We start from the raw sequence: 24,391 nt of genomic DNA, 5'->3' as shown, positions 1-24,391 counted from the left end.
GACTTCCAAACCCAGTAATAGATTATAATACATGTAGCATTATAGTTCTTAAGTTCACGGTGATATAATGAATGTAAACACAGGACAACATATTACTACCACTACGATGCAAATAATAATCTGTGGCTCAATGATCAAACATTTTCGTAATTATCCATTATGATGAAAGCCTATGTGGTCCAGCAAAAGTAGCTCTAGACTTGGGACAGGAAGACCTTAGTGCAGATCTGGGCTCTACCAGCCACCGGTGGTGTGGCCCTTGGCACACCATCTTGCCTTCCTTTGTCAGCTTCCCTGCATATAAGCTAGAGAGTACACTGATGACAGAATGGGGATTTGAAGATTAAATAAATGTATATGAGGAAAAGTGGCACAGGACCTGGCATATATCTTGCGGTAATAAATATAAGACGACTTTGAGAGAACTACTAAGTGAATCAGTCTGCATGAGTCCCTGGTCTTTCATCATAAGTCGGGCCCCATTTTCTATGCCTAGTAGTCTAAGAATTTTTAAAAGTCCCTTTGAAAACATCTTCTAAGTTAAGTTATTGTTCAGATTATAAAGCAAAGGAAAAAGAGTTCTAACAGCAGTGGCTTCAATCAGAGACTGCGAGAAACTGACTGAAAGCTTTATGAGCCCACACCTCGGACTTTTTAAGCTGCTAGATCCTGGTAGACTTATCCACATTTATAAATACAGAATGACAATGATAAGTTAAATATCCCTACCAAAAGAAAACTAGGTTTACTACTTTGGCAAATTAGGAATTGGTAAGTTTCTTACCTTTTGGGTAGATATCTTTTAGAGGGACTTCTCCTGGGGGCAAAATCCTGACTATCTGATTAGTATCTAAAAGAGTCACACAATTGCTCTGCTTTGGACTTTCACTTGTTTTCTTTCCTCCATAGAATGTTGTGTCAGTGACATTTGGTTTATGAAGAGATGATGGCCTTTTCCAAGAATAGACTTCACTGGGTGACTGAAAGAAAAAAAAAAAGATTAAAGTACCGAAACATAGTTGACGCTTGAACAACACAGGTTTGAACTGTGAAGGTCCACTTACATGTGGATTTTTATTACAGTAAGTGTATTTTCTCTTCCTTATGATTCTCTTTCTTTAATTGCAATAAGTGTATTTTCTCTTCCTTATGATTTTGTTAATGACATTTTCTTTTTTCTAACTCACTTTATTGCACATATGTAATGTATATAACATACAAAATATGTGTTGATCATTTATGTTATCAGTAAGGCTTCCAGTCAACTGTAGGCTATTAGTAGTTATGTTTTGGGGAGTCAGATGTTATATTTGTGGAGTTGTGATTGTGTGAAGGGGGTCAGCACCCTAAATCCCCTCTTGTTGTTCAAGGGGCTATGGTACTATAAACTATATTCACCACACCTGCTACAATGCAGCCCTTTAAGCAGATACCGGTGGTAAACTTGTATTTCACAAGTATAAGAAAACCAAATTATTTCTTGACCTTCTGGTGTAGAAAATAGCTGCTTCACCAATAATTATAATTTTTAGGCAAATGTGAAATATAAAACATATATATATTTTACCTTGAAATAAATGAAACAAATATCTGGTTCACTCATTCTCTAGCATAAGGAACAGGACATTACCAGCATTCTGAGGTCCCTGAATGCTGTATCCCATTCATATCTCCTGTCTGCCCTAGATGTTTATAACTCTTCTGGAATTTTGTGTTATTTTTTCCCTCTTGCTTGACTTCAAATTTTTACCAAATATGTATTTGTCCTTTCCTACTCCAAGATCATAGACATTCTCCTATGTATTCTCTAAACATTTTAAAGTTTGTCTTTCACATTTAAATCCTTAACCCATTAGGGATTTATTTTTGTGAATGGCATGAGGCAGGGATTCATACTCATCCTTTTTTCACATGGATAGCTAATTGTCCAAATACCACCAGATACTAAATGGCACTGATTAACATTGCTATCATAAAATACAGTTCTATATATGCATGCATCTGTTGCTGGGTACTTCATTCTGCTCTCTTATTTATTTTTCTTCCCCCACGCCAATACCACACTTAGTTACTGAAGCTTTATAATAAACCTTGACATTTAGTAGGTTCTTCAGCAACGTCTTGATTATTACTTGTCCTTGCTTTTCCATAAAAATGTATGAAAGTTGCATTTGCTCTGTATCCTTGTCAGCACTTGTTACTGTCAGTATTTTTTTTTTATTTTAGCCATTCCAAAGGCGTGTATAGTATCTCATCATGATCTAAAAATTTTTTTTATTTTTAATTTTTTTATTATAATTTATTGTCAATAAAAAATTCATATTTATTTTTGAAGGCGAGAGAGACAGAGTGTGAGTGAGGGAGAGGCAGAGAGAGGGGAAGACACAGAATCTGAAGCAGGCTCCAGGCTCTGAGCTGTCAGCACAGAGCTCAATGCAGGGCTTGAACTCATGAACTGTGAGATCATGACCTGAGTCAAAGTCGGATGCTTAACTGACTGCGTCAGTTAAGGTGTCCCTCACATCATGACTTTAATTTGCATTTCCTAAATGACTAATGATGGTGAACATCTTTTCATGTACTTAATCTCTGTATCCTCTTAGGTAAAGTCTCTGTTTAAGTCTTTTGCCCTTTTTTTTTTTTCACATTTACCTCCAAAGTTATTTCTATATCTATCTAAATATATTGAAAACTGTAAGTTCACACAAATAAATCCAATTCCAATTCAACAACTATGAGATTCATTTTAGTTTTTTTCCTTTCTTTATCTGTAACCCCCTTCTAATGAGAAACTAGATTTCATTATCTTTAATATATTTACTTTCTTGCTCACTTCTACTGTATGTGAGTCATATCCCATCCCATTACTAACCTTCCCTCCTGGGAAAATGCCCTCCTTACTCTCCTTGGTCCTGACAGTCCACACTGGGCTACGCTCATGAAAGGATGCCCTCCTTGCTTTACTTGGGCACCTACACCATGTTACTTCTACATCTTCATGGGCACCGTCTGCATCCTGCCTGGAGTGAATTCCCATCACGAGTGACGACACCCTCCCCCATCACGGATGTCCTCACCTGCTCAGTCTCTAACCTCTGATACCTCACACTGGGCCACTATTTGCCTGTTTTCTATATTGGAATATTTGTTTTCTTGCTCTAGAGGTGTTTTGTTTTGAGAGAGAGAGAGAGAGAGAGAGAGAGAGAGAGAGAGAGAGAACGAGCGGGAAAGGGTCAGAGAGAGAGGGAGACATAGAATCTGAAGCAGTCTGCAGCCTCTGAGTGTCAGCACAGAGCCCAATGCGGGGCTTGAACTCATGAACTGAACTGATCATGACCTGAACTGAAGTCAGACACTTAACCGACTGAGCCACCAGGTGCTCCAACTTGCTCTTGAGTTTTAAGAAATCTTTATATGTTCTAGATACAAGTCCTTTGTTGGAAATGTGATTTGCCAATAGTTTTTCCCAGCCTTATCTTTTCATTCTCTTAACAGTGTCTTTCACAGAGCTAAAACTTTAAATTTTGATGAAATTCAATTGATCAAAAATTTTGTTATGGATTATGTCTAAGATTCTCAGTACAATGTTTAATAGAAGTGGCGATAATGGGTATCCTGGTGTTATTCTTGATGTGAAAAGGAATGCTTTTAGTGTTTCACTATTGAGGATGATGTTTGCTATAGGTTTTTGTGGCTATGTGGCATTAAGTTAGGAAAGTGATAATAAGCTTATAATAATTTAGGTACCTCTGATAATGCTATAAAAAGTTAATGAGAGGTGACATACCCCCTTATTGATAGCTTTATGAAGGATTAAAAGAAATTCACATAAAAGCAGGAAGGCACTGTGATACAAGAGAAAGGATACAGATTTGAGGGTCAGTCACACTTGACCTCAAATCCCAGCTCCCTCACTCATAATTTGTGTGGCCCAGGAGATATATCTTCTCTGTTTGTTTCTTCATCTATAAAACCTTGTAAAATTATTTTAAAAATTAATTATCATGCATGAAAGGTTTTAGAATAGTGCAATGCCTGACTTTTGTGTTAGGTCCTAAAAGGTATGATTGTTACCATAAAATGTTGAAAGGCTCCTTAACTGACCCTAGTCTTTCATTTAACAAATATTCACTGAACACCTCCTGTATGTTGTGTGCCATATTAAGTAGGGGGAGATAGAGCTTTTTTTAATGTTTATTTATTTATTTCGAGAGACGGAGAGAGAGGACCTGAGTGGGGGGAGGGGCAGAGAGAGAGAGGAGAGGGAGAAGTGGGGATAGAGCTTTTAATTTAACAAGGTTACTAGTCCTACAGGCTATAAAGGATTCCTATAAGGTTAATACAAATGGTGTCTTATACTCAGTGTAAAATACTTTTACTTTCTAAATCTTTATAGTGACATTACATTTCTATACTAGTTTCTTCAATTGGAAGATCAGTATTTTAAATGATTCCACCTTCAGAAAAATAGCTCTAGTATTTTCTCTATTGATGACAGCACTCATTAAGAAAGCATACTAAACACAACTCTCATTCAGTCAAGGCTGCAGTATATATTATATTCCAACATGTTTCATTTTCAGTTACATAATACCATAGCAAATGCTTTCTTCTTGATAATTAGGAAGACATATGGCAAAATCCTAAGCCAGATATTATCCACTGGGTTTTGGATTTCAAATGCCTTGTACCCTGAAGTACTCAACATTCATTAATTACATTAAAAAGTTGAGCTTATGTGAGATTGGTGTACCATCGTGCAGAGCCCATGTTTTTATCTTTAAATGATTCTATTTAAAAACAAAAGCTACAAAGGAAATTATGAAAATTAAATGTTTAATCAAAACACATGGAGCTACCTCTAAGGTTATTAGATGGCAACATGGACTTAAATCACCTTTATATTTCATTTTCCCACATTTCCATCAGAGGAAGATGGGACCTAGCTTCACCTGAAGTCAATTACAAATAGTCCCTTCTTTACAGATAACAGTACACAATGGTAGGAGGGACCATCTAAGGCAGATTTAAGTTGAGACTATCGCCATAATCTGGATGCTGCAAAGACACAATAAGTCAGAGCAAAACTCAGCGGAAGGTGAACAGATGTTCGTGAGTGTTGAAAAAATTTAATTGACAGTAATGAGACCCCAACAAATTTAACTTTAAAAAATTCCGGAAGACACGTTATTTTGTTAAGTTTCCAATGTTCCTCTTGACAGATTACACGAGCACACAACAAGACAATATGATATAAAATTACCATCAGTAGGTTAAGCAGTTAACTGTATCACATGAACTCCCATGTACGGAGAATACGGGCTTTCCCTTACAAACCAATATAATTACATTACCCTATAAATGGTAATTTTAAAAAAGCAATGAAACTCTTTATGTAGAATGCATTTTTTAATGACTGATTTGGAATATAGTCTTGATCTAAAATGTTTACCAGAATATCATTACATTTTTAATCACTCCTCAACTAGCCTTATAGATTAGAGGCTAAACCAAGGAGAAAAAAAACATCTATTGAATAATTGAAAATATTGGTGCTTACCATGAGATCTGGGAAACCAACAACAACCGTAGCATAACTAGTCTCATCTGAGAGAATTCGGTTAGGAGAGGCAATCTTTTGTCCCACTGCTGAACTTAGATTTTCAGATGATAGTTGATCACTTGAAATTTTATGAGGTATGCTGAAATCTGTTTCTGCAGTGGCAGAGAAACATTAGATACCATATGCCCCTACAATGCTCCAGGAATTAATTTTTGCAAGATTTCATTCTTGCCAACTCAAATAGAAAAGCACAAGTTAAAAAAGAGAAAACAGTTTAATTATATTCACGGCCTTTTGTTTGAGAAAACTCCGTTTTTACAGTCAAGGCATCTTCTCTAAGTGAATGCAAGTATTTACTGAATTCAAAATTTTATTAGCGCTTAAGAGACTCTTAAAAACTGAGAACAAACTGACGGTTGATGGGGGTGGGAGGGAGGGGAGGGTAGGTGATGGTATTGAAGAGGGCATCTTTTGGGGTGAGCACTGGGTGTTGTATGGAAACCAATTTGACAATAAATTTCATATATTAAAAAAAAATAAATAAATAAAATAAACATTAAAAAAATTTATTAGCGGTGCATATTATCACTAATAGCACCCTGCAGAAATGATGTGAAACTGCCCCAACCAGTGCTGGTAATGGTATGTTTTAGATTTTTTTCCATAAGTACTATTCACCCCCCAAAACTGTGATGAATTAAGTAGACATCTGATGGTCTGTGTAAAAAAAGAAAAGATGCTACCCTAAAAGACTATTAGACTTGGCACCTGAATGTATATAAAAATTCTGATTTCTCAGTTAGAAAAATCAATGACAGAACTTAAAAAAAGAGTAGATTCTCATTTACTATTTCTAAGTAGTTACTAAGCTTTCCCTTTTAGTATGAACTTAACATATGTTGATGTTACTGCTCTAAAAGGATTCTAGGGGACTGTAAGCACGTACCCATACGGTCATAAACACAAAGAACATGGGATTTACCTTGTATGACTCCAAATCCTGTGCTAGGCAGCTCCTCTTTCAATGCGTACAACTGGCAAACCCCGCTGTCCTCAGATTCGATGTGTGCAGGCTTAGTTAAAAGATATTTCCTGCAAACAAACAAAACATCTAAGTGAAAAAAGTTCTTCTTTTTTAATAATTGTGAGTCCAGGCTATGAAAAATCAGAATTCTACCCCTTTCCCCCAAGGCTTCTTTTTTATATTCAGAGTAAAATTTGTAGTTTCTGAGTTACCTCATGAATTAACAAATAACTTCTCAACACTGTGTATAAGGAGCAGCGCATAATAACAATGCACTAATAAATATGAACCAAAATCTAACACTTCCTGTAAGAGGAAGGGCTGCAAAAATAATAATAATAATAATAATAATAATAAAATAAATAAATAAATAAAGCAATTCTAATGAGAAACTACCCCCACCCCTGTATCATGGGACCCGCTATTGATATGACTGTTTCATCAGTCAGTCAGTCAAGTGGGAGCCTGGTCTCTGATTTCTGACCAGCTGAGGGACAGAAGCCCTAACCATTGTAACCACTGCAATCCCCTTGATCTACTTATTTTTAAGATTTCTAAAATAGGGATGTATAAATAGGCAGAAATCTTTTGCAGCAGGCTACTTCTGCTTGTGACCCGAGGGGAAGAGTCTGTATTTAGCCAGTAGAGGTAATGTGTGAGGGAGGAGGACTTAAAATTTACTGTGCACCCTATATATGTCAAGTGCATATAATGGCCCTTTCATCAAGAAGTGTATATAGTCCAATGGTGGCAGGCAACACAAACACGAACATAACTAAGAGCAATCAAGATAGAATGAAGAAGAAACTTCTAAGGGGTGAATTCTGTGAAGTTCCAAAAAGGCAACAGCTCTAGGGCAGAGACTATGATCCTCTGAAGAGAGGATAAAATAAAAATCTATTTTGAAGCATCTCTGGTTTGGTAAGAATACAGTGGATTCTCAATGTACTAATAGGAAAAATCCAAAGAAATATGGATCAGACATAAAAGTCATTATGTTTCTACTGTTCATTTCAATGTCATTCTCTGAAACACTTTCATGATTACTCCGTGAAGTGATATTTAATTGGTTTTCATTTTTTCCCTCCCCTTTTTCTTTCACCTATAGAGATGCCAAATTCAGAAACTGTGAAAAGACAGACTGGAAGACAGAACAGTAAGGATGCTGGGTAAATGCTCTATGAGACGCTACGTAAATCCACCCACTGGTGTGTTCTACTCTCCACCAGAAGCCACTTGTCCTCGGCTACAAGGAAGACTGTCTTGAGGTCGATGGGAAGTGAGATGGTGTGTGTTCGCCCTTCGAGAACATCCAGCACAGTCAGGCTGTTCCTGAAAGAGGAGAAGAAAACTATCTGAAAGGAAATGATGAGGGTAACAATTGAGTAACGATGGCACAGTCATTTCATGATACTTCATGCAACCCTAAAGAGAATGTTTTCAAGACTAAATAATAATAAAGAGAAATGTTAATTGAGAAAACAGATCTATAAAACTCTAAACTCTGTAGAGGTATGCATAAGAAGAAATAATGGATGCTGATAACCACCAAGCTGGCAGTGGTGGTACTTTGAAATTAAGAGCACTGTCTTTTCTTAGGTCTGGATTTAAATGTTCTCGGAATGTGGGATGAGTTGCTTTTACAATAGCATATTTGTAATGTGGTTATATTGGTTTTATAATAAGCAAGTATAATTAAATGAGGAAACAGAATGGGCAAACTAAGGATCCCAGTTTAAATCTTCTATAGCAAAGCACTCACCCATTTTCTTTGTAGAATACTAGCCAGTTTTTGTGCGAAAATTCTTTACACATTTTATAAGTTTCCTAAAGACAAAACCAAACAAAATATTCACATTAAATGTGTGAGATGCAGTCATGTCTCCTTAGTTGCTTTCCCTTAAATAAAGTTCTCCAACATGTAAAACATGTAATCCTGTGAGAAGCCGCCTCTTTATTTACTCCAAGGCTCTTACGGTGATGTGGATTTAAATATAATTCAAAATTTATTGTGAACTATGTGCTAAAACATCTTTTAGGATAAAAGTTTAAAAAATAATGCCAAATACTGGTTAGAGATAAATATGCTATCTGGCGAGTAACTGTGGAATTTATACGATAATATAGACATAAAGGAAATACTGCTTTTTGTAGATTTGGATGTATTTACGGCATTTAAAACATCTCTCTCTTTTTTTTTTCCATGGTCTTTTAAGACTTATGTATTGCAGGGAAGAAGGTAAGTCGTATTTTATATCCATTACCTTTCTCTGAATGGCAGAATAAATTCTCTTGGGTTGGCCTGAAACTTATTTACTAGTTTAATTTAGTTAATAAGTTCAAATGTTTATTCATCTAGTAGGTGCACTCGAGTGTCATACTTGTCAGTTTATCATATAAATCCAAAACATAAACATATTAACTCAAAAACAGTTCAGTGACTGCATGATTAGGAATTTGTCATGAATATCACCCTCAAGAAGCCCACGAAGCTCTATCATTATTATAGCTCAGTCCTGACAAGTCTTCATGTGAGTATGATGTATACAAAAAAAAGCTATTGGTGTTAGTTATATGTGTATCAGTGTCTTTTCATATTGCGTTAAAATCTACAAGCGCACAACAAGAGAATTCTCTTGTGCTGTAAATAAAAGGCCCTGAGAAGAATGGGCATGCATGCATCTTTAAGGTAGAAAACTACAGAAGTCCTTGGCAACTTGCTGGACAAGTTGGGTATTCCTTACAGCTTCCTCCTTGTTCCACCAGGAAGATTTCTTAGGTGTAACCTCTTCGGAAGGGAGGATGAGACGTCGAAGGGCTCGGCTAGTGGTGTCTAACAAGAGGATGACATTACTCTGGAAATAAAGAGAACAGTAAAAAGCTCAAGATGTTCTTTTTTTTTTTTTTTTTTTTTTTTTTTTTTTTTTTTTTTTTTTTTTTTAAGCAGCAGCTTCTTGACAACCTGGGAATAAAACATATAGTGGTAAACCGAAAGGAAGATGACAATATTGAAATACTTAAGAGACAACATAAAGATACTAAATGGTTTTCCTTAATACACAATTTAAGGTAGTAGATGGTTTTGTGAAAATATTTCAATTATGTAATGCAGAGGGAGTCTCTTTGAAGATTTTATCTTAAAACCATCCCCTTCTATACACAGGCTATTTTAACCATGGTTCTGTTTTATTATATACTTGAAATTAAGAGGATTGATATTTTTTAAAGTCCATTTACTATCAAAACTTACATGTCAAGAGTGTTTTGTTGAAAATTGTCTTACATTGTGCATAACTAAATCTCACTCATGCTTTTCACAAATCCAGACTTACTTCAGAAAATGTGTACATGATAAATAGATGGGTTAGCAAGAAAATATCAGGATCTCAAGAACTTAATTCATAATGAATGTGTCTTCATTTCAAAACTCACAGTTGGTGCTGTAATAATGTACAAACAAGAGATTTCTCTCCAGCGGTATTAATCACAGTTTTGCAAATGAAGTAATAATCTCCCAGTAATTAGCAGTGTTTTTTCAAGAAAAAAAATTTAAGTAAATCTCAAGCATTACAATCAATGAACAGAAATACATGAATAAGAACTTAAAATTGAGAAAGCCAGAAAAGATTAAATATTTTAAAGAGATGCTATTAGCTTGGCTTTTTTTTTAAGTTAAAATTTAAACATGTTTGAAGATTAGACAAAAAGGTTTGCAGGGCACCTGGGTTGCTCAGTTGGTTGAGCGTCTGACTCTTGGTCATGATCCCAGGGTCTTGGGATTGAGCCCCATGTTGGACTCATGCTGAACCACTGACCATGGAGCCTGCTTGGGATTCATTCTTTCTCCCTCCCTCCCTCTCTTTCTTTCTCTCTCTCCCCCTCTGCTCTCTCCCCCACTCACACACACTCTTTTTCTAAAATAAAACAAAAATAAAAAAACTCCGAGAGCCCCAAAAAGGTTCGCAAAAAGGCACGTACAAGCTGTTTGTCAGGCCTCATTGTTATGCAATGGTCTTTTTCTAGAAAGTTTTTGTTTTGTTTTGTTTTAAATTTGGGGCTTCTCCAGCTATCCTAACCCTTAGGAACTTTTCATTTCAAAAACTTTCTTTGGGGAAAATGAAGTCATAAAGCACCCAAAGAATTACTGTATAGTTTGTGAAATATAGGAGACAAAATAAAAAATGTTTGTTGGCTTGTATCTTAGTATTTACTGAGTAGCTTATATTTAAAGCACAAAGGAGAACACAATAATGAATTAACCATGACCCTTGCCCTCTCTTATGTGGTACAGTTAGAAATAAAAAGAAAGGCAAAAAGATTGATGATGGGCATTGAGGAGGGCACTTGGGATGAGCACTGGGTGTTGTATATAAGCGATGAATTATGAGAATCTACCCCCAAAACCAAGAGCACACTGTATACACTGTATGTTAGCCAACTTGACAATAAATTATATTAAAGTTAAAAAAAAGAAATAAAAAGAAAGGCAGAAAGATTGATGATTCATCCACTAACCTGGGATCTCATAGTGCGGTTTCAAGTGTATTTTACCAGCTAATTGTACTGAAGTGCTCAAAAATTAAAGTAGTATTTGTACCGTGCAGTTTCCTTCACTGAATCCTGGCTGTTAAAAAATTCTATTAAACATGTTGACAGAGTTTAAACTTCTCCACAAACATCACTCTTAGAATGCATCATTGGTATGACAGGCAATTTTCCATTCAGGACGTGTGTTACAGATATTCTTTTTAAAATCATTTCATACGAGAGGTATTATTTCTGGCCTTTGAAAGTTTGAAAAGGATGGCAGTACCTTAAAGTACCTTAAAGTTACTTAAGAAAATGTATTAATTAACAAATTAAAAAGTGACAGTCTTATTCCATTCTAGATTAAATCTTTTTTTTGAGAAAGTATTTTTTTAAAGGAGAAACTCTTTCTTGTGTGATAAATATGAACAACATTAACATGAATTCTTAGCACTTTAGCAGTTTGGGATAATATTAACTTTTCTAAGCAAAAGAAGGTTCTAAAAATAATGTTTGATTCCAAAATATAATTAAGCAGAAGAATAAGCAGATGATTAAACAGATACGATTAAGCAGAAAAATAAGTATGGTTTTGCATTTTTCTTCCTTTTTAGGGTCTAATACTTATATACTCATAACTTGGCATAAGCAAATTGAAAACCTGTGCCTTTCTGAACGAAAGAAAGCATATATGTATTTGCAGCCATCGTTGGACTTAGAATTAGTTTTAGAAACAATTGGCAACATGAAGGAGTTCTGTTGGTCCATCCTTTTGGATGTTAATGGTTTCCTTCTGTAAATGACTAATGATATATTCTGAGTTTAAAAATAGAATTTTGCGTCACACACGAGTACATGTAACTGTGGCTTTGGTGCTCCTTTAAGGGGGGCAGGGAGAAGAAGTGAGCAATTTTATTATGTTTGTATCTGACTGGGAGAAAAGTAACCTCTGGATGACCTCAATATCCTAAAGTCTGAAATTCTAAACTTCGTACAGATGTAATAAGTAATCTCATGGCAGGAGAGGGGGAAGGGTGGAGGGTCTTTATTTTTAGGCATGGCCAAGTTTCCCTTTCCTCACTTAAGATTTTATTTTAGCGAGGAAGCTTTGAACAACTTCTTTAACCAGGGAAATGCATCCATAGCAAGCTTTAGACAAGGGATAGTGGAATTAATGGCAGTGATTCTCTGCAATATTTTAGCTCTGCTCTCAGTGAGGGCAGGATGGGGAAGGAGGAACTGATGGCAGTGCACACATTTGTTATTTGATTAGAATTATTTATCATTTGTCCAATTTTACAGACGCATGCTGTTCATTTGAAATTAAAGAGGTCTTACCTCCTAACAGGGTTTTAATATGATGGCTACGATACCCTCTTTGGGAAAAGAAGAGGCAGTTCAGAGGGTACAGTGGGAGTATTCCTATAAGCTAGGCATGCCTTCTCAGGGTGCTGAGGTAGCTTTCTAGAAAACTGTTCAGGCTGTGGTCAAAGGGACAAGTCAGAATGTCAGGAGACAAAGTGCTGGCCATGGAAGTTGACAGTCTGGCCACGACAGTTGTAAAATGCTGAACAGAGTATTACACTGAACAGAGTATTAATCGGCAATGTTGCCAAATAATCGGATCTTCTGAGAAAATAAAATACTTGCTAAGAATCTAAAAATCTAGTACTTTCCAAGAATTGGTATATGTAAAATTGGAAGTTAATTTGACAGCTGAAAATTTGGCAGGATTGTTTGAATAAATACTCCGAATTTAAATTCTTACTCAATTGACTTGCTGAATTAAAAATCATCAAGATAGCATGTGTTTTTTTTATGACAGATTCTTCTCATTGTAGAATTCAATTTAATGCCACTGATATTTTATTAGAAACCTATAACACAAGGGGTGCTTGGGTGGCTCAGTCGGTTAAGCATCCCTCTTTTGGTTTTGGCTCAGGTCATGATCTCAGTTTGTGAGTGCAAACCCCACATTGGGCTCTGCACTGACAGTGCAGGGACTGCTTGGAATTCTCTTTCTGCCCCTCCCCTGCTCATGCTCATGGTCTCTCTCTCTCTCTCTCTCTCTGTCTCTCTCAAAATAAATAAACTAAAAAAAAAAAAAAAAAAAAAAAAAAAAAAAAAAAAAAAAAAAAAAAAGAACCTATAAAGCAAAACCCTTATTACATGTGATGGATACAAACTTTTATAAGCAATATGTGGATATTTATAAACTCTGCTTGCAGGAGAAAGTGAAAATGAAAAAAAAAAGTGAAAACCTGAAAAAATTTAACTCAGAATTCATGATAATTATTTACGCAAGGCCTAAAGTTAAAGTTGACTTATTTACTCAGTGAAACACTGACATGTTATTTATGCAACATTTCCTCTTGATTAGACACAGTCTAAAAGTATTGTTTCTTGGTAACACTTTGTTCTCCTAGTGACTTTAAGTATTCGTAAATAGCAACACTGCATTTCTTTAATATTTTCCTATTATGAATACTTTTTAAGTTTTCACACTATTCTTTTCCCCAAGTAGCTATAGTGAGTGAGATGGTGGATGGAGTTTAATTCTGGGGGGGCCAATCCAATCTGGTTTGAATCTCAGTTCATTATGTAGCTACCGGACAGGTTATGAAACTCTCTGAGCCTCCATTCTCTCAAATGTAAATCTGGCTGACGGGTATCTCAGTGGGCTACTGGAAGAATAGCATGGGATGATGTATGTAATCTTTCATTTGGCACACTGCCAACATTTAATAACTGCTCCTTCTGTTTGCGAGGCTCATCACTTAGCCTTCTGGGATACCACACTCCCTGCCCTGTCCACCTACTTCACTGGCCACTCATCGTCAATCCCCTTGGTTGATTCTCCCGTATCTCCCTGATTTCTTAATATTTCATTGCCCCAGGGCTTGGACTTCTCTGCCCACACTCACTCCCTTGGTGACCTCTTTCAACCTCATGGTTTTCAGTAACATGTACATGCCAAGACTCCCAAATGTTCTGATCTCTCCCCTGAACTCCAGGCTCATCTACTGGGATGTCTAACAGGCATTTCACATTTAATCAAAGGTCTACCCTCTCCCAAATCAATTCCTCATCTCAGTTGATGGTGACTCTGTTCTTTCAGTTGCTCATGCCCTAGACTTTGAAGTTGCCCTTAATTAGCTCCATCCTCTCTCACCCATGCATCTGATCTGTTAGGAAATCCTGTTGGTTCTACCTTCAAAATATATCCAGAACCCATCGTTACTTACAACCTCCATACCCTAAACTACAATTACCTCTTGCTGGATCACTGCAAAAATTTCTTTACTAGTCTCCTTCATTCTGCCTTACCACCTACACACTATTTGCTGCAGAGGAGCCAGAGAAATCTTTTAAATATATAAGTCAGGTCACGCTACTCCTCTGCTTGAGATGCTCTAACACCTTCCTCTTCCACCCACAGTCAGGGCCCAGGACATTACAATGGTCTACGAGGCTCTGCACAGTCTGCTTCCTCACTCCCTGCACCACGTCCCTGCTCCAACTAGCTGAGTAACCTGTGATCTCACCTCCTTATGCTCTCTCCCCCTTGCTCAATCTTCCCCACCACACTTCTTTAAAGATGGAACAAAAGCATGCTCCAGCCTCTGGGCCTCTGCCTGGAATGCCCTTATTTTAGATATCTGTTCTCCCCTTCACGTCCCTCAAGCCTTTGCTTAAATATCCCTTCCTCAGTTAGGCGATCCCTGCCCATCTACCCTACTTTGAATGGAAATCTTCCTGCCAGCCTTGCTTCTCCTCTTGTAGCTTGAGATATAATTTACTTCTTTTGCTCATTGTCTGTCTTCCTGTACCACAATGTAAGCTTTTCAGGACAAAAATTATTGTTGTTTTCTTTGCTGCAGCATCCCCAGTAATAGGCACATGATATAATTTGTTGAATGAATAATATGCTTGAATGAATAGTATGGTATTTGGTAGATACTAGGTGGATCATAAACATGCAAAAGCATTACACTCCTTTCTATTGGTATGGTACAGATTAACTTAGACCTTCAGAATTCTCACTAATTGAGACACAGCCTGCTTTTTGATCTATACCTTCTATTTGGAATTATTATTATTTTTTTTAAATCAGTGTTTTTTATTATTTATTTTTGAGAGACAGAGAGAGACAGAGCACGAGCAGGGAGGGGCAGAGAGGGAGGGAGACACAGAATCTGAACAGGCTCCAGGCTCTGGGCTGTCAGCACAGATCTCCACCCAGGGCTTGAACCCACGAAGCGTGAGATGATGGCCTGAGCCAAAGTCAGACACTTAACCGACTGAGCTACCCAGGTGCCCCTGGAATTATTTTAAGCTTGACTCTAAACACCTGTACTTTTAATTAGTGCTATCTTACACTAGTAGTGATGGTTAAAACTTGAGCTTCATTACATACCAAAGGAGTTCAGTGTCATCTTGCAGTGAACGGAAGGTTTATGTCCTCCCAAAATTCATATGTTGAAATCCTAAACCCTGGCATTTAGGATTACTAGGAGGTAGGGGTCTATGGGAGGTGATTAGGTCATTAGGGTGGAGTCCTCCTGAATGAGATTAGCGGTCTCATAAATGAGACACCAATGCAATCCCTTGCTCTTTCTGCCCCGTGAGGTTACAATGAACAGACAGCTATCTAGCAAGTGGGTTCTCGCCAGACACCAGATCCAGATTTGCTTATTCTTGATCTTGGACGTCCCAGCCTCCAGAACTGTGAGAAATAAATTTCTGTTGTTTATAAGCTCCCTAGTCTATGCTACTTGTGTTATAGTAGCCCAAACAAGACCAAGACAAGTCCATTCACTATATGTTTGTGGCTGTGTCTACATTAAGAATGTCATTCAGGTTTCAAATAAAACGCATCTCCTAAGGGGAGCACCCCTTCATACTGTTACTTCCACCTTCCACTTCCTCCTCCCCCACCCCTATCACTCTCCAGGACATTGTCTCATTTCTATACAGCACTTATCACCGCCTGAAATCAGCATATTTATTTGTTGGCTTACTTTATGGTCTGTCTCCCCAAAGAGAATGCAAGTTTCACAACAAAGAATTATCCAGCCTCAAATGTCATTAGTGCTGAGGTTGAGAAACCCTAATTTACATGCTTCCAGAATTATAGGTCATGTTGAAGTCTCCGCAGAGAAGATATTAGCCTGCCTTTGTGGTACTGACAAAACACAGCTCTGATCCCTCCTTGATGTTTATGAAAGCACGTATTTTCACTTGTAGGTTGCGAATCACCTTTGCCTTTTTCTTCACACAGCTTACTCTTGGCGTAATTGTACCATGTGAGTAGCCCGGGATGCCTTACCTGCTGCTCGTGGAGAACCACTTGACCCTTGAGGGGATTTCCCAGTGGTGCCACTGTCACAAATGGGTGCCAAATTCTACTGGCCATTCTTGGGAAGATGTCAGAGAGGTCCACCATGTAGCCACTTTTCCCCGTCATGTTCAGAAAGTATAAGGTGATGGGATTGCATGCAACTACATAGAGGGTATTTTCCTCATTTTCTGTAATGACAAAAAGGTGTTAACTGTGTGATCTGCAGTAGATTTTCTGAATGGTCAAGAGGTCCAGTGAAATCTGAATCATGAGACTGAGCACACAGCTGGAACTCAGTGGACAAACTGTAGATGGATTGATTAGGATATACATACGTTATGTATATATATCAATTAACTTTGATTCTAACCTCCCAACATGCTCTTTTCTCCCAAAAATACAGAAGAGGTATAAAAACAAAGAAACAAAAAACAATTAAAACTCTAGTTTGCATAAGTGGACAATACTGAAACAGAGAGTTCAATTACAGAAAGGGCAGCATTATTTTTATGGGCCAATTCTGACTGACGGCAGCTGCCTGGAATGTTGTTCTGAGAACCATGAGGCCAGGACAAGGTTTAACCAGAAAAGCGCTCCTGGTTAGCAATGCCTCTCACTGGCATGGGGCAGAGGATCACAGCATACTTATTTCCAATTCTGAAAGATGGGACAAGGGCCAAAGTTCAAGCTTTATGCATAAAATCCGTATTTATTCTCTACTGGTGAATGTAAAATATCTTCATAAGAGCACCTGTCTGTTACCAAAAACCCCTGTGTATATGTACATACATACATACATACATATATATATATATACACACACACACACACACAGACGTATATACACACACATATATATGTGTATATACACGTATATATATATGTGTGTGTATATACACATACATATATGTGCATATGTGTGTGTGTGTGTGTGTATGTGTGTATATATATATATATATATATATATATATATATATATATAATTTTTTGCCCTCATTTTACTTATTTTGATGGGGGTGGGGTGGAGGAGCAGAGAGAGAGGATCCCAAGCCGGCTGTCAGCGCAGAGCCCGATGTGGGACTCGAACTGGTGAATCCTGAGATCATGACCTGAGCTGAAACCGAGAGTTCAGACCCTTAACAGACTGAGCCACCCAGGTGCCCCAAAACCTTGTATATTTTTAAAGCATATATTTTTATTCCACAAAGCTGATTTTGGGAATAAATAATATTCATAGAACTTAGATAACAAAAACTTGCTTCTGAATTTTCCCCTCAACAATCCCCATCCTAGGCAAGTTAGAAACTCTCTCCCTTTCTTCTGTCATCACCTCTGTTTAATAGGACCTTAGGAATTGCCCTCGATTGAAAACTTCTGCCAAAAACTACCCAGGGCACACTGTATGAGTCAGTAGGAAATGGCAGCAGTCCAGAAATGTAGATGCCAAAAATTCACGTCCTTCATTTGCCATTCTTTAAAATAAATGTAATGACTGCAAAGCACTCCAGCCGTGCTTTGGTGGTTCACGCCATCATCAAACTGGAATCCCAGCCCCCAAATCCAATGTTTCTCTTTTTCTTGTTCCCTTCTATTTTTAGCACATGCCTGGGTGTGTTTAACTTTGTGCTACAGTTGTAATGAGAAACAGACATATGCATACAAACTTAGCAGTGCTTATGTGGATTCCACAATAGTATTTTGTTAGGTTGTTATAGGAAATTAGGTCTAAATTGCATATAATTACTATCCAATCCAATATGACACAGTTACTGAGTCTATCATAGACTTTTTGATGTCTAGAGATTCTTTCAATCCCTCTTTTAGAAAAAAGTAAGTACAGGAAGGAAAAATCAAAAGAATAAATTGACATACCACATGACGTAGCAATGTCACAGATTAAGTTAATTTCATCCAATGGTAATTTGCAGGAGGCACATTCTTCAGTAAAGGTTTGGGATCTTTCTTCATATCTTTCTATTGGATATTCCTGTATGTTTATAAGTGCTGGACCCTATAATAAAGTAGTTGTCTGAGTTAAGGAATTTGGATAGTTACTAAAATGTAGAAAAACTTAAGTTTTTCTAAAATATGAAATTTAAATTCAAATACCCAACATCTTGATATACCTCTTCTTATTTTGTTGACTATCATGGTACCTATAACAATAATAATGCCATATACTTGCATTTATAAATGCTTTCAATTGTCCTATCTTAATTTCTCACTTTCTTTTCTTTTTACTCACAAGGTACACCAGCTGAAAAACCCCATAGGATTTCTGATTACTTTATTCCTTCCTAAACAATGGTCAAGGTTTGAACTCCAAGTATTGGGACCCAGAGCTGGCCAAACTAGGAAAATAATCTGTAAATGCATGAATCAGGGCCTTATATAGTTCCATTGTAAAGAATGATTATTATACCATTATATAGAATATAATGGCTAAACTTCAGTCTTTGAAATAAAAAAAAGCTTGCTGATAACTACTGTTGTTTACAAAAGGTAGAATATTATACACATAGTGAAAATTATTCAATATAAACATAAGCAGAGAATCTAATTTAATAATATTATTGATATTAGGGCTGGTACTTAGAGAAAACAACTATATAGAAGAATTATATAGATGTAACTACACTTTCAATATTCCCATGCCATACAGTCCTTTTTTTAAAGTTTATTTACTTATTGAGAAAGAAAGAAAGAGAGCACATGCACAAGTAGGGGATGGGTACAGAGAGACGGAGAGAGAAAATCCCTAGCAGGCTCCACGCTGTCAGCATGAACTGTGAGATCATGACCTCGGCTGAAATCCAGAATTGGATGCTTAACTGACTGAGCCACCCAGGTGCCCCCCAGTCCTTAATTAATCAAAAATGTCTGGGTTAGATGGTGACTGTTGTGGCATCCCTGCCATCCTCCATCCTGCCCCTTTCTATCTAGTCTGTATCTCTGGAGCTGGAAATCTAGAAACAACATTCCTCAAACTCCCTTGCAGTAAGGGTTCTGGATGTGATTTCGGTTCTGCCAATTAAATGCACTTAAATGGCCCACAGGTCAAGTGTGACCCATTGCTTGCTTTTGTAAATAAAACTTTACTACAACACAGCCACATTCATCTGTTAGCCTATTACCTATGGTTGCTTTTGTGCTATCACAGTAAAGTCGAGTAGCTGCAACAGAATCTGTATGGCCTAAAACATTAACCATCTGGCTCTTTACAGACAAAGTTTGCTGATCCTGCTTCGCCGTGTCGTTGCCAGCAGCAGGGATGGTAGTAGAAGCAGACACACTGAACTTGAGACTAAAAGTCCAGTGGTGGCCCCTTGACTTCTGTTTCTTCTGTCCTTTCCAATGATATTACAAGCATCCAATTCCCCACAGTAAATCCCTTTCTGCTTGAATACCTAAAGGAGTTTCTGTTGTAATTAACAACTGATACTCCTTTCCTTTGCCTTTTTACATGAAAACAAGGATCATGGAGTAACTCTTTTAGGAGGACACACAACATACCTGACTCTAATTCACGTTGGCTCTTAGGAATTCTACTAGTCACTGACAATGACCTACACTGAGTTCCTCAGAGGCCAGGCTGGCTTGAGAGTTGGAGTGGAAGTTAAATCTAAAATAACCTCAGAACAAGTTATTTTGGAGATTGTATGGAGTTTTCCCCAGGGAACATATAGAAAAAGTTGTAACATTCAGTATTTGAATGAAGAAATGATGGTGTCAACCTTTACGTCTATGTGATGAGTTACTGCTGGACACAACAGTTTTTGCTTTCCATTTCTTGACTGACCAAACGTCCAGAAGCCCATGAACGTCTGCTCTGGCAGAGGCAACCTGTCAAGGATGATTTGAAAAGTAAACATTTCTTGTTTCCGAGTCATAGGAAAAACCCAACCTATCTATTATACAAGTAAATTTGAAGAATGTTTTACTTACAAGTGAATTATATTTTATTTTATTAAAAGAAAGTCTATGATACAACACTTGGAATATAATTTAAGAAGAAGATTTCATTTTTGCTCGTTGCAATGACATGGATGAAGCTAGAGAGCATAATGCCGATCAAAATTCAGTCAGTCAGAGAAAGACAGATACCATATGATTTCACTCATATGTGGAATTTAAGAAACAAAACAAATCAGCAAAGGGAAAAAGCAGAGAGAGGGGGAGAAATCAAGAAACAGATTCTTAATTATAGAGAACCGATGGTTACCAGAGGGGAGGTGGATGGGGGTATGGGCTAAATAGGTGATGGGGATTAAGGAGTGTACTTGTCACGATGAGCACTGAGTGATGTATGGAATTGTTGAATCACTATATTGTACACCTGAAACTAATACAACACTGTATGTTAACTAACTAGAATTAAAATAAAAAGTTAAAAAAAAAAGACTTCACATTTCTGAAACTCAGAAGCTAAGGTCCTATTTGGTTTTTATCTTGATGACAAACATAATTAAGGTTTACATATTTTTCCTTGAATGGGTAAAATACTTAGCAATTTAACATCTTAGTTCCTAGCAGAGTATAGGAAGGGTTTAAAGAAAAAAATGAAGCAATCCAACCATATTTTTAGTCTATTCTTTTTTTTTTAAGTTTATTTATTTGAGAAAGAAAGATAGCGTGCAAGCAGGGGAGGGGCAGAGAGAGATGAAGAGAGAGAGAGAATCCCAAGCAGGTTCCACACGATCAGAGCACAGCCTGATGAGGGACTCGGACTCATGAACCATGGGATCATAACCTGAGCTGAATCAAGAGTCAGACATTTAACCAACTGAGCCACCCAGGCACTTCTATTCTTTTAAATTTGGCATCAAATTATAAACAGTAAAGAAAATACCAATCACATATTTGTAAGTTGTACAAGGCAAGTCTCAGAGAGTATTTTAGCTCTTTAAACTTTTTTTTCTACTTTGAAGTATAATATACATACAGAAACGTTCATTTAGCCCTGAACACACCTGTGTATCCAGGTCATTACCTCCACCAAGGGAGTTAATGTCCTGACTTTAATGGAATTATTCTGTGTTTAGATTCCTTTTTATTTAAAGTGATTTTTAAATAAAGTGATTTGTCAAAATATGGCAATGCTAAACTATAAAACCACAGACAAATTTTTGAGAAGAAAGCCTTTGCATTTTAATCATACTATATTTTCTTCAAATCTTTAAAAAAAGAACCATTAATTTGTCATTTAATTTATTATAAATTTCTTATTCTGTGGTAAGGAATAAAGCAAAAAATGATTCACAGTTAAGAAGTTGTTTAAAAATAATGCATGTATGGCTATAAGTTAAAATGCATGCTCAGAATGAGTTTGATAATCATTAAAAGGGTATAGATTTGTATTTAGAAATTATTTTATTTTCAGTAAAATACACAATATTTCCATATGCATACTAAGACCATGTAAGGCTCAGATACTGTTTACATAAAATAACAGAACCAAACATTCTGGTGGAATATGTTTTGTCCCTTTGAAATGCTAATGTTTAACATATACACAAAATAAATTAAAAAGAAATTTACAGTGAAATTCTTCTAATTCATATGACATAAATCTCTCACAAGGACATATGTGCTTATTTATCTATCACCTCAAATAACATTTTAAGTGTCTGGACAATTATCCTGATTGGTCACCCACTTCCCTGTTTTAACTGGAAATGAGGTGGGAGGGGCACTGAGTTACGGGATTTACGGTTATTGTGTTCTCTATTTTATTAAAATTTTTTTTTATGTTTATTTTTTGAGAGAGAGAGAGAGAGAGAGTAAGCTGGGGAGGGGCAGAAGAAAAGAGAGAGAGAGAAATCCCAGGCAGGCCCCATGTGGGGCTTGAACTCACAAACCGTGAGATCATGACCTGAGCCAAAACCGAGAGTCAAATGCTTAACCGACTGATCCACCCTGTGGCTCTCGTGTTCTCTATTTTAAATGTAATAAAAACACATTTCTGTGTCAAAGGGGCAGATCCTGAAAACATCTTGCAGACTAGAATCTCTCTCTTCTTGTTTAGGGAACAAACAGTATTCTTCACTCGCTTTCGGCAGTTCACTAAAGGAGAGTTAGATTTTCAAATAGAGAAGGAGAAAACAGAGGAACGACACACCTAATTTCCCTCTGGCCTAGAAGACTTAGTGTAACAAAATGCAGGAGACCCGGGTTCTAGTTCTAGTTCTTTTATTAATCAGCTCTACAAACCCGGGAAGGGAACAGTCAGCTAACTGCTCTGAGTGTTAATTTCTTCCTCTGTGAAATGACGGGTGTCATCTTCAAGGTCCTCACAGCCTGAGGAATCTTGGATGATCACTGGAGTGAGTAGAGGCAAGCCTCAGTGTTAGATTCAATAGTCTTGCATCACCTTGGTGCTCTGAAGTTAAAAGTAATCAGAGTGAAAATACCTATACCTACAAATAGAATCAGTGCCCTCATAGACAGGTATGTGCTTTATTAAAGCTTATAAAAAGAGACTCTAAATACATCCCCAAATTAGCTCTTTGAAGACAACAGAAAAAGTTACACATCTTGAAATCTAATTAGAAGTGGACAATTGCTTTACAAAATGATCCTTGGTTGACAGGTTGCTATCTACCCTAAACAATGGATCTAAAATATCCCTTAATAATCTCACAAAAAATACAGACGCTTAAAAAAACACTTCATCCCTTTGAGAAAATGTAACTTTATTCAGCTTCCAGTTTTTATGGACAGTTTCTGGGATACTCATGAAATCTGGTTTGAACTTACAAACTCAATCTACATTAATACAGAAATTACAGGCTGCCTGTTTCCATCTAAATATAGCACTAACTGGTTGGCAGGGTATGGGAAGGACCTTCAGGTACCCCATATAGAAACGATTCTGGAACCACACAACAAAATTGCAAATGCAATAGTAGCTATAAAAGAAAGACACATGTGGGGTGTTCTGGAGTTGTACAACAAACTGACTCCATCCATCCTGCTCCTTGGTAATACGAAGTGTTGTTCTAAGTCTTTTCCTGTGGGCCCCAGACTGGCCAGCTGAGGTAAACCAAAGCCCCTCATTTATTTTTCATGACTAAGTACTCTCAGTAAGCTGTGCAAAAATCTATTACTAACTCTTTCCCCTTCAATAAGTTAATAGCCAGGAGACAGGGGAAGCATTGTATTTGGGTGAATGAGCAAGCTTTGGAATTAGAAACATAATCAACATTAATTTGGACCTAACTCTAAACGCAAGGCCCTATATTTCATTACTGAAATCTGTCATCTAACTCTAACCACACTGATGTGACAGAAATGACAATGATACTTTCCATGATTTTAAGATCCTGACACTTGTATTATTTAACTCCATTAAAGTCTTAGCTGGACTGATGTCTGGATTTGATTTGAAGGGGGAGGAGGATGAATTTAAGGCCTATAAATAGCATTACTTTTTATCTTCAATGTCATTCATGAATTTATGTTTTTTAAAACAATGAAGTATTTCAATTCATATGTTGTGATGTTTCTTTTTTTTTTTTTTTTTAAATTTTTTTTTTCAACGTTTTTAATTTATTTTTGGGACAGAGAGAGACAGAGCATGAACGGGGGAGGGGCAGAGAGAGAGGGAGACACAGAATCGGAAACAGGCTCCAGGCTCCGAGCCATCAGCCCAGAGCCTGACGCGGGGCTCGAACTCACGGACCGCGAGATCGTGACCTGGCTGAAGTCGGACGCTTAACCGACTGCGCCACCCAGGCGCCCCTGTTGTGATGTTTCTTAATCCCTTGTGGAAGTATTAATAAAGGCCTGGAAGTAAAAGTTTTAACTAAAAGAAAGGTGGACACCAAAATTATGACTCAGATCAAATTACAGCACTTGAGCAAGTTACAAAAAGAAAAAAATTTTCTTTCTAAGCATGCATACAATTCATAACATGATGCATATGGACACCAAAGCC

General features: G+C 37.1%; 1 protein-coding gene across 2 annotated transcripts in view; it reads right to left on the bottom strand.

The window, feature by feature from the left end:
- VWA8 (von Willebrand factor A domain containing 8) overlaps positions 1-24,391 on the bottom strand; it is a 358,377-nt gene that overhangs the window by 104,299 nt on the left and 229,687 nt on the right. For both annotated transcript variants that reach the window (XM_049647001.1, XM_049647002.1), the window contains exons 27-35: positions 20,190-20,298; positions 18,328-18,466; positions 16,444-16,643; positions 9,332-9,442; positions 8,350-8,414; positions 7,794-7,919; positions 6,546-6,655; positions 5,561-5,715; positions 785-980 (exon numbers count right to left, since the gene is read on the bottom strand). In XM_049647001.1, the coding sequence (XP_049502958.1) occupies positions 785-980; positions 5,561-5,715; positions 6,546-6,655; positions 7,794-7,919; positions 8,350-8,414; positions 9,332-9,442; positions 16,444-16,643; positions 18,328-18,466; positions 20,190-20,298 (1,211 nt within the window). The remainder of the gene's footprint in view (positions 1-784; positions 981-5,560; positions 5,716-6,545; positions 6,656-7,793; positions 7,920-8,349; positions 8,415-9,331; positions 9,443-16,443; positions 16,644-18,327; positions 18,467-20,189; positions 20,299-24,391) is intronic.

Source organism: Panthera uncia (genome assembly GCF_023721935.1).
Source record: "Panthera uncia isolate 11264 chromosome A1 unlocalized genomic scaffold, Puncia_PCG_1.0 HiC_scaffold_16, whole genome shotgun sequence".
NCBI classification, from domain to species: Eukaryota; Metazoa; Chordata; class Mammalia; order Carnivora; family Felidae; genus Panthera; species Panthera uncia.
This window is presented reverse-complemented; position numbering and strand designations above follow the sequence as displayed.